This window comes from Gadus macrocephalus, chromosome 18 (genome assembly GCF_031168955.1).
Source record: "Gadus macrocephalus chromosome 18, ASM3116895v1".
NCBI lineage: Eukaryota > Metazoa > Chordata > Actinopteri > Gadiformes > Gadidae > Gadus > Gadus macrocephalus.
Genome location: NC_082399.1, coordinates 13,180,369 through 13,190,932, shown reverse-complemented (window position 1 = coordinate 13,190,932; position 10,564 = coordinate 13,180,369). Strand labels below are relative to the sequence as shown.

Sequence of the window (10,564 nt, the reverse complement as noted above, 5' to 3'; positions counted from 1 at the left end):
ACATTAAGTTAATAGATGTACATATTCTTTATTTTTAAGGGCATACGTCCAGGCCAACTGTATTGTTTTTACAAAAATAACAAAAAAACAAAAAAAACATAGTATTTTCTGAATATCGTAGAAATAGTTGCATGACGATGCCCAAGGTGAAGCCGGGCTGAGGCATTGCATATTTACTCAACAGACATCAGCATAAGTTGAAAATGAAATCATTCAAGTAAAGATATCTAAACCATAAGTCACATCAAAGCCTTGGCGGCAGCTCGTAGAAAGAAAGATTCGTGCTGGGTTTCAGTTTTGGTCCAAAGAGTCAAGCGAGACGACAGGGGTCAAGCTGGACGCCTTGCGAGTCAGTCAGTCAGGGAGAGGCTTGCTAAGACATCACTGCCAGCATTGGGAAGGCTCATTGGCTGAGAGAGAACCTGTGTTTGAGTTGTGAGTTGACATGCACGGCTCTGACAACCAATGGGGGGGGGGTCATTGATATGCTGAGAGAGCACACACACACACCGCTATGCTAGTTGGCATTTTAGGACGCAAGTAGTCTCCCTTTAATTTATTTTCTTCTCGCTGGTGTTGTCACTGGCAGCAGTGTCATAATGGCACTTCTCCACGCATCGCCGGGGAAACCATCCCCTAATACGCTCTCCCGCTAGTAGCAAACAGAGAAAGGACTTGTTAGTCATGTATCGCCATAATTACAACAATTAATTACAACGGTGGTTATTGCAATAATGGTTGTTCAGGGTTAAACGTTTCCATTGCCACTGGTTCGGTCAGAAGAGTGGGTCTGAAACATACTGCCTTGAGACAATTTGACTGGCCGTCACTCAACTCACTGATACACAGTTAGTATCATCATACTCATCATCACTGCTATTTTCACCGTCTTCAAACAATTACGACAAAAACCACAACAATAACACTCAAGGATTTACATTTCATTATAAAGTACTATTTATTTAGCACTCAGTGAGCTGAAAGTTCAGAGTCCTCATTCTTTTCTGGTCTCGGGCCATTGGGCAGCCTGTATTCCTCTAACGTGTTGTTAAGTAAGGGTTCAAAAACAATATTTACCGTTAATTTGCTCCTCGCCTAAGACTTTATCTCCATACATCCACCACCTACAAAACAGAAAATAACAGAGTTAGGGCTCATTCAAACGTTACGGCGATTACCGCCAACTGTGGCGGCAATGTGGGAGTCAGTGTTCATGGCCCATTTGTGTTACGTCACGCTGTGAACGTAAACCACTCCTTCACGGCAGGGTTTTACAGCTCTTGAAAGGACAACATGTCGGCCATCTCTTTCATATTCAAAGTTGCTCGGTAAACAGTGAATGCTACATTTCATTTTAAAAGTACTTCTTCAAGGGGGCATTTTCCGGTATAATCTCCGTCTTACGTGATTGGCCACTGCCTGATGTCGGGTTGCATTTCTCAAAAAGTTAATTTTGCTTCAACTTATCGTCGCAGTCTGGCTGATTATTTTTTGCAACCCCAATGCACCCACTTCTGCAGCTTAAACACAATACTCCAATTCAAATGAATGGTTAAACTGGCGTTTCACCGCAACAACCCTGATTTGGTGTGAATGAGGCCTAAAGTGGCTGAACGGAATTAGGATAGCACACACTAGCACTATAGAAATGGCCCTAGATAATGGATTGGCCCATTAGCTCCATCACAGGACAATGACAGCCTTTTAGATTATACTAGAACAATTGAATGTGTTGTCTTAATGAGGCCTTTCTCCAGCCACGCTTGACTGCACAGTCTACCACAGACAATAGCCTTGCACATGTTAACAATGCCGTTATTTACTGCACCTCATTCAGGGAAAAATCCCTTTCGATGAGTAATAATAATCACATAGAGTTGAGAGCACTTACGAGATAATTTAAACAGCAGAAATTAGATGAAGGAACCCCATCACAAATGTAATGATTTCTTAAAAATAGCTGGAATGTCTACGTTTACGATATATGTACAAGCCAGCTGCAGGTGGGAGTCTGTCCCATCCCCGAGTGTTTCATCACCCCTCTGGCTCTGTTGGGTGCTTGTTCGGAGGACCCATAACCTCAAGGCTTAGCTCCAAGCCCAGCGGCAGGGGGCTCCCCCCTAGGACAGGACTAACAGGGACTAAAGGACCACAAAGCAACAAGAGTGGGACTGACTTGGTGCCCCGGGTGGCGAGGATGGTGTCCCCCTTGGCGAGGGGGATGCGGGGCTCCTCAGTGCAGGGCGTCCTGAAGAAGGTCTGGAGCCCCTTGCTGACGGGGCAGCAGGCTCCGTTGTAGACCTCCATCGCCCGGTACTGCACCTGCTGAGGGACGGAGGCGCAGGCACCCGCTCATTCTACTGCTTCAATACTAACACCCTGTTCTGTTGATCCAATGCGTTGTTCTACTGTTACAGAAACACGCTTATTCAACTGTTGAATACCAACAGTGCAGGTTACATATTAGAATACTTATATTATACTGTTTAAATAACTGTTCTACTGCTGAAAATAATCAGTTATTCTACTGATCAACCAATGTTTTTTTATGCATACATCCATCTATTGTTCACTGGCAGCAAACGTGTTGCTAGCAAGTAACATTTGATGATTCAACATGGAAACCCTATGTCGATAAACACAGCATAGCGTCATCTATTAAACAGCTATTGACTATTGGTTCAGTCGGTTCCCGTACGTTACGATGTGGTACTTACACTTCTCACCCTCTTGTCGGCTTTCTGCTTCAGTTGCTCTATCTGTTAGGAGGAGAGAAACACACATCAGTTGATCATTCTGTTAGGTAGAGAGAGAAACACACATCAGTTGCTCTATCTGTTAGGAGGAGAGAAACACACATCAGTTGATCATTCTGTTAGGTAGAGAGAGAAACACACATCAGTTGCTCTATCTGTTAGGTAGAGAGAGAAACACACATCAGTTGATCTATCTCTTAGGTAGAGAGAGAAACACACATCAGTTGATCTGTCTGTTAAGAGTGTGTTTCACAAAGCACACTCTTAATTTCCCATCTAGGATGGAGAAAATACATCTTATCGTACATTCTGTTAGCAAAGCCGTGCTATTCTTGTAACCAACGTCAAAAGGTTATCTGGAATAAACATTTTACAAATCAAAAATAAATAGAATAACCCTGTGTTATGATTTAATGTCTACTCTGCACTCGGTCCAGTTGTCGATTTTTTGATTTGATTTTGACACTCCAATGTCAGTTGCATACTTTGATTAGTCTCAGCCTCACTTACAAATCACTTTGGATAAAAGCTTCTACAGAACGACTCAATGAAAAAGGGAATCAAGAACATGAAGTGGTTCACGTTGAGAGAGGCCCTGACAGACTCCACCTAGGGGTCTAGGTCTTCAGACCAGACCTACAGTTCTAGCCCCCCCAGGATGGACGTACGGTTAAGGTGTGCTGGTGACACTCGGGGTGGACCGGCCACTGGACGCCGTCTCCCCTGGGGGTTCCCGACCAGGTGAAGACCTGCTTGAAGTTCTCCCAGCGCCCTCCCAAGTCGTACGGGAAGATAAACTCCTCCCCCGTCTGGTAGTATTGGATTCTGTCTTTGGCCTACAATAGAATAGGATAGACGGGATTAGAACATTATTCTAAATGGTCTTTGGCCTCTTTAAAAAAAGATGAAAAAAATGACAGAGACACATTTGACTCAAACCTTTGTATGAAGTGCATCTGTATCAGAGCCATCATAAATGATAAAATAATCTTGCTGAATTTAGGCTACTCGTAGGAGTGCTCATTATCGCCATCTGCTGAACGATGGACCACATTGCAGCCCAACAAAAAAAGAATACTGACATTCATTCTGATTTAATTAGAAGTTTTTTCACTGCAATTATTCTCTTCTTTGGGGTTAGAGTTCATGACCAAATATCAACTAACTGATGTATTCTGGGTGCTCTGAATACCAGTGTTTAGTGCAGGTCGGAAGCGGTTCTCACCTTTTCCTCGATCCACGCCTCAATCGAGGTCTTGTTGCGAATGATGACTTTCATCTGCAACGTTTAAAACAATTCAATAAGGACATGCATGGAAAAGTAGCACATGGTATTATTCTCATAAGCCGGTACAAGTCTTAGTCTAGCCCTGGCCTATTCCATAACAGGCTTTACAATTGGTCCAATGGCTGCAAGATTGCTGCCAGTTAACATAATGTTAAGATTATGTAGCCTAATAGCCGAGTAGTTTTATTTTTTTTAATTTCAAAGAAATTACGATTTATTTAGCCATTTCTACCCCCATAAGTCAGTGACCATCACATGGACACTGTTTTTAAACAGTTTGGGGTTAAAGCCATTAAAGGCTGGCTGGCCAACCTTCCCCATGTGTGTTTGTGAAGGGGCCCAGTGGACACACGGCGGGCGAGGCTGACCTGTATGAAGAACAGCATGCCCACGGCGATGGTGGTGCCCAGCGCCAGGCCTAAGGCAAAGAGAGTGGCGGCGAACGCCGGCACACTGAAGGGCATGAGGGGCTGGACACGGCGTGGGGCGCTCATGTCGATCTTCACCGTGCTCCAGCCAAAGGAGATCTGGGGTGATGTCACAGCACAGAGTGATAGAGTTAAAACTGGATTTCAGAGTAAACCTACGACACAGAGAAACATCATGACCCAGCGGCCGGAGTTGAGTTGTGACACAGTCTCATTAAATGAACACCGACTCACGAAAGACTATCGTCATGACAAGTCTTGACACACAGTTGTCCGGCATCCCGGACAACTGTAGTGCAACACTACGGTGTGTTGATGCGTGGTGCTCCGTCTGAGAAATTTAGTTTGATGTCCGCGCCCAAGTGAGGGTTAGGAATTTTTAGAATCAGCCGTTTCACAAACCCTACGAAAGTAAAAAATGCTAATTAATCAATTAAAGTAAAAGAATCGCCATGCCCTACTACAGAGTAATATCAAGAGAAAAAAACAACAGTAATGTTGCGATACAGTGACATCATGACACAGATTAACACATGACAGGGTAACGTTAGGACACTGAGTAACGTTATGACACAGTAACAACAGAGTAACGACACGACAGAGTAGCATCAAGAAAAAGAGCAACTCTTTAACATCGCTTCAAAGTTACGCTCAGAGTGAATTGGGGCTTGGTTTTATAGGAACTCTGCGACCAATTAGAACAGAGGAAGGCGGACTAGTGACTGACCCTCTCGTACAGCTGCGTGTACATGGTCATAACGAAGATGATGGCAGCATGCGAGCAGCCCAGTGGCGCCAGGATCAGGAAGCTGGTGAAGTAGGCGTGGTTCTGGTGTCCACAGCAGTTGTTGATCCAGGGGCAGTGGTGGTCCATCTTCATTACACACCTGATGGAGAGGGGAGGGGACGTTCATGTGTCAACACATCAAGGCATGAGTGTCCCACTTCTCTTGTCAATCATTATAACAAAAAGAAAATCTGGCAAAATCATTAAAGGATTTTGCATATTTTGTCTGACTGCTTCACACTAAAATCTGTGCTTAAAATATGAGGTGTCTTGAATCAGTAAACAAGAAAAACATTTTAACATAAACCACACTTACAACACACCAGCCATCTGTGCACACTTACATACTAAAAGAATGCTGGTATCCAGTATTCTGTGAGCTGACACACGTTAAATCAAACAGCATAATGTAGCCGGTTAGGGGTGTTTCACCGACACACTGATAATCTTTTTGATCCAGACATTAAAAAAACGTTCACGGAGTTTGTTCCAGAAGAAAGGGGATCTTTTGAATGGTTAATGTCTATTCGGTGTGGTCAGTAACTGACCTGTTACACTTGCGACAGTGATGGGACCGAGGGGGCTTGAAGCCTTGGCACACTCTGCAGAACTGCAGGTACTGGCTCTCCTGTTGACTATCCTGGGGGGGAAAACACAAACATCTGAAAAACACTTTTCACACATTTCACCAACAACAGGGTTTCCCAACCTCCTGGGGTTCGCCTTGTATTCATATGGAGTTGTGGGAGATTGCTGATTCATAAACTATGCATACTTAACCCAAAATAACATTTATAAAAATAGAGAGCTTAAAGTTTTCATCTTATTAAGTTTTCTTCCTGGATATATACACAAATTGCCTTATGATTCTTAACCACAAGGAAATGACTGCTAATCATTTGGTGTTGCTAGGTGCGCAAACATTCATCGGGACATTGATATTGGGGTTGTTGATTGGGTTAAAACAATGTGGATGTGGATGGAAGCAGATACACATTAATGAGAGAAGATGGGGTAGCCCAGATTGTCAAGACCTTAAAAAGGGGACATGGGAAAAAACAGGCTGGTTACCACAATAATATGGTATGCACGAGTTATTATAAATATTCTACTCGATCCACATATGGATCCTTCATTTTGTGGACCTATGATCAGCTGCATTACAACATTCCTTCATACACCCTTAAAAGGGCCTGCATTATACCACGAGGTATGAGGCTGATTAGTCATAACACGCCACTTCTAAATCTATCCACAAGTGGGAGCCTCACTCCCACTTGTGATGTCACTAGTGGATACATTTTCAAATGGCTTGCGATGACACATCAGTGTCACACCTGTTGGTAAAATAGGGGCCCTTTAAAGCAACAAATTTAAGTGGCATTTTAAAGGCCCCCGACCCATCCTACTGACTGACTGATGTCCTTACTGGCTTCCAGTCCAGGGGAATGTACCCTGGACCCACGAACATTGCATTGAAGTAGTTGTAGAGGATGAGGACGGTCCAGTTGAGGAGCATGATGAAGTTGACACTGCCCCCGGTGGTGTCAAGCGGCCAGTACCAGATGATGGAGTCGAAGATGGCCATGGTGGAGCATATGCCGATAACGGACAGTGCGATCACGGGCCCCCAGTGGCACAACCTCCTCACCTCGTGGAGGTTCTCAAAGGTCACGATGGCAGAAAGGAACTTCATTTTTTGTTTACGTCAAATGTATATGTTGGCGGTGAAATGTGGTGGTGGGTTCTTCCCCCAAAACTGAAAAGGTTGTCCCAGAGTTTCAACTGGTGGATCTTTTTGCAGCGCTGTCTCGAAGAGTGGGCACGGCCGACGGAACTCGTCTTCTCTCTCTCCCTCTCAGCGGCCAGCGAGCGACTGGGCCCTCAGGCATCGGTGCTCTTCGACTTCCATTAATATTTCCGTGGGCAAAGAACACCATCCTCTCCCGTTACTCTTTGGTGAGCACTATCCTAGTGACGGACCACGTTTCTCCATCTGAGGGAGAAACATTTTGTTTAAAACCCTGTGACCCTTGTCAAATGCACTCAGCTTGACCCATTGTTTTTCGTTTGTACAGTCAACCAAACATCAAGGTTCGGAGAACATCGCTTTGTTTCAAAGGTTGGAGTCATTTCTGATTTTGATAGAGATAAGCATGTCCCATGACCTAAGGCCATACTCATGAATACAGTTATTCTTTTTTAGTTCAGCCGAGTCAAGTTAATGACCCCCCCCCCCCCCCCCCCCACACACACACACACACACACACACACACACACACACACACACACACACACACACACACACACACACACACACACACACACAAAACGTAACCAACAGCTACACACTACGCCCTGTCTATTGACATACTAGGTACATACACATTAGAAATAAGACAGATGTCAATTATTTTATAATAATAACGTTTCACGTAAAATAAAATCGGCGTCATGCGGACATCGAATCTTCTACTTTACAGAAACAAGTTTCACTGGAAACCTTTTACAATCTGACATCAACAAGTTTATGTTTAGCTTTAGCCTCCACTAGCCTCTGCTTGCTGGCCAGAGGCTGATAAATCAATTGATAACCCGAATGGTTATGATTACACAGTAAGCTTGCAGACAAGCGAACAGATAGCAGTCGTAAAGATAACATAGAGAATACTAGTCACGAAATCGGGGAAGATTTTCAAGGTTTCAAGAGGTTTCAAGCTGTCACTTTAAATAAACCAACCTGGATACTTCCTCGATTCTTCCCTTTTCACGTCCTCATAGCTCAGGCGGAACTAGGAACCATTCTCCCGATGTCCCTGCCTCAGTCACACCACAATACATCCTGCCTGCCATTACAACCATGGTACCCTGATTACTGTACTTAAATTAATAGGATTCATTAAAAAAAGCAAAATATATGTTAATAGATCAACTTATGCCTTATTATTTATATGAGTAAATTATATTTAGGGAAAACCTTCTATCCAATATCCCGTTTCTCCCTGAGCACAATTCGCTGCAAAGCGATAAATCGCGCGTGCGCACTAGGGAGCGGCAGGCCATTAAATGAATAATATTAAATACATATTTTTATGTTAATATGTACATGTATGTCCTATATTCACGTGATTCAATTTAATTTAGAGAAAACCCCAATCAAACATCCCGTTTCTCCCCGAGCACAATTCGCTGCAACGCAAAACATCGCGCGTGCGCACCAGGGAGCGGCAGGCCAGTGGATCAGGTGGCTACACACTCCGAGCTAACTGTCAACAAGAAACAACTGCTTGTACACCTTATACCTCAACATGTCGTCCGACTTTGAGGCATATGAGCAGGACTTCGGAACCCTCACTGCCGAGATAACCAACAAAGTGGGGCGAATTCCCAAACTAAGTGGAGGTAAATACTCTATTGATCTAACGTTGTTTGTCTTCTCAATCTAGGCAGAGAGAGCCGATATCCTGTCAGCTGGGAGGGCTACCTGATGCTAGCATCGAGTGTGTGTGTGTGTGTGTGTGTGTGTGTGTGTGTGTGTGTGTGTGTGTGTGTGTGTGTGTGTGTGTGTGTGTGTGTGTGTGTGTGTGTGTGTGTGTGTGTGTGTGTGTGTGTGTGTGTGTGTGTGTGTGTGTGTGTGTGTGTGTGTGCGCGCGTGCGTTGTTAGGCAACTTGTGGATGTTCAGATCTTCTACAAACACCTAAGGTGATTGACGTGTATGGTGTATGGTTGGGGAGTGGGGTTAGGTTGACACATAAGTGACACTTTCCTCACTGTCGGTGTGATTTGGTGTAGGATGACAGGGAGACACTGGTGTTCAGATTCTAACACGGAATCTACACATTGAGTCAAATGGACCATTATAAGATACATTTATGTGCATCGCAAGTGGTTCTCATTCATTATATGTTTACGCTTCAAGTTGTTACCCCTCAACACTTTGTTGCATACAACTGTGTATGCCAACGGCACTGATTATTCAAGATATAGTAAGATGTGACCATTCTAAAGCCTAATAAAGAGACAGACTTCGAGTGAATTCAGAAACTTTACAGTGAGGCTGTTGAGTTGAATACTTGGTCTCTTTTAGACTATTCTGCTGTTCTGAAATGCAACCATGTATTTTGTATCGTTACAATCGTAAATACACAGGGTTCAAAGAAATCCTTCAGAGCACAGACCTCCAACAGCAGACCAAAGCTATACAGTTTGTTATACAATGGAGGAAGACGACCTTAATGAATAATACGCCACTAAAGCTAAGGCACCATCTCTACAGATTATTGTGTTGCAGTTTATCTTTCTGATTGTCTTAAATCGTGCCTGAAGTGTAGGTATAGAGCTCCAGATGTCAGGGTGAAAGGGTCCGTAACATCAATGATGTTGAAAACTTTCAAATCCAGTCATTTGACTGTTTTCAAATGATGTTGAAAACAGTCAAATCCTATGACTGTCAATCCATTGAATTTATAACATTTGTTCATCAATTCAATTTTGATGTTGTTATAAGTTGTCCATCAACTTTTGATGAAGAAAATGTGTATTTACGAGTAAAAGTTTTTTAAAAAGTGCTACGTTTGCTCATCAGAGATCTCTCGAAAATTGACCAGGTGAGTTAGTAAAATGATATGATAAAATAATGGGGACCCAGCCCCCATCCTCCTTAAAGGAGATTTTTGAGGACACAGTTAGGAAGCAAGGTTCTAAGATAGCCACTGACCCAACCCATGTCCTAAACATGGAGTATGAGCTGTTGCCTCCGGGCAAAAGATACAGGGTCCCATTTTGTAGGTTAAATAGATTAAAGTTCTCCCTAGTTCTGCTATCAATTGAGCTACTTAATGGAGGGAGCATTCCGTGAACAGCGCAATAACTGGTGGGGCAATAGTGCAATAACTAGTGGGCAGTGCAATCATCCTTATGGATACTTGTACGCGCTTGGGAAGTGCCTAGACTATGTTTTTTATAATGGGTTTCAAGGTGGGGGTGAAGCCATGTGTTTGGGTAATGAAATGTGTTTCATGTTTTATGTTTGTCTATGTAAAATCGTTATGTATGTGTCGCCGATGCTCTCTGTTTGCCCAAAGCTAATTTCTCTCGTGAGAGAGACAATAACAAAAATAATAATACTTACTTACTTAATCTGGGTCCAACCGTGTCTGACCCCTGGGCCAGCGGCCATAGTGGATTTACAGAGCATTCAGTCAACATCTTAATACATACAGTAATATATAATTTATAACCTATTAAAAGCACACACACACAGTGGTCCCCTTATTTATGACGTAGACGAAGACGTTCTGATGT

At 43.4% G+C, this 10,564-nt stretch overlaps 2 protein-coding genes across 3 annotated transcripts in view; one reads left to right on the top strand and one right to left on the bottom strand.

Annotated features, from left to right (window-relative positions):
• Nucleotides 1-3: 3 nt before the first annotated feature.
• On the bottom strand, nucleotides 4-8,160 carry zdhhc6 (zinc finger DHHC-type palmitoyltransferase 6). The gene is made up of 11 exons (XM_060035968.1): nucleotides 8,000-8,160; nucleotides 6,689-7,255; nucleotides 5,808-5,899; nucleotides 5,200-5,359; nucleotides 4,413-4,571; nucleotides 3,982-4,035; nucleotides 3,425-3,592; nucleotides 2,718-2,759; nucleotides 2,177-2,325; nucleotides 1,078-1,124; nucleotides 4-652 (listed from the first exon to the last, which is right to left on the bottom strand). Exons 2-11 carry the CDS (start codon nucleotides 6,953-6,955, stop codon nucleotides 552-554), a joined length of 1,239 nt encoding a protein of 412 aa, XP_059891951.1. The 5' UTR covers nucleotides 6,956-7,255; nucleotides 8,000-8,160; the 3' UTR covers nucleotides 4-551.
• A 294-nt stretch (nucleotides 8,161-8,454) lies between these two features.
• Nucleotides 8,455-10,564, top strand: part of vti1a (vesicle transport through interaction with t-SNAREs 1A) — a 36,575-nt gene continuing 34,465 nt past the window's right edge. The window contains exon 1 of one of the 2 annotated variants that reach the window (XM_060035969.1): nucleotides 8,455-8,661. In XM_060035969.1, the coding sequence (XP_059891952.1) occupies nucleotides 8,568-8,661 (94 nt within the window). In that variant the 5' untranslated portion in view covers nucleotides 8,455-8,567. The remainder of the gene's footprint in view (nucleotides 8,662-10,564) is intronic. The other variant, XM_060035970.1, reaches the window with a different exon arrangement.

Excerpts from the sequence above, each read along its gene's own strand:
- zdhhc6 (XM_060035968.1), bottom strand. The coding sequence starts at position 6,955 with ATGAAGTTCCTTTCTGCCATCGTGACCTTTGAGAACCTCCACGAGGTG. Across the intron at positions 5,900-6,688 it reads TTCCCCTGGACTGGAAGCCA|GATAGTCAACAGGAGAGCCA; the intron begins GTAAGGACATCA and ends TTTCCCCCCCAG. Across the intron at positions 4,572-5,199 it reads ACACGCAGCTGTACGAGAGG|ATCTCCTTTGGCTGGAGCAC; the intron begins GTCAGTCACTAG and ends ACATCACCCCAG.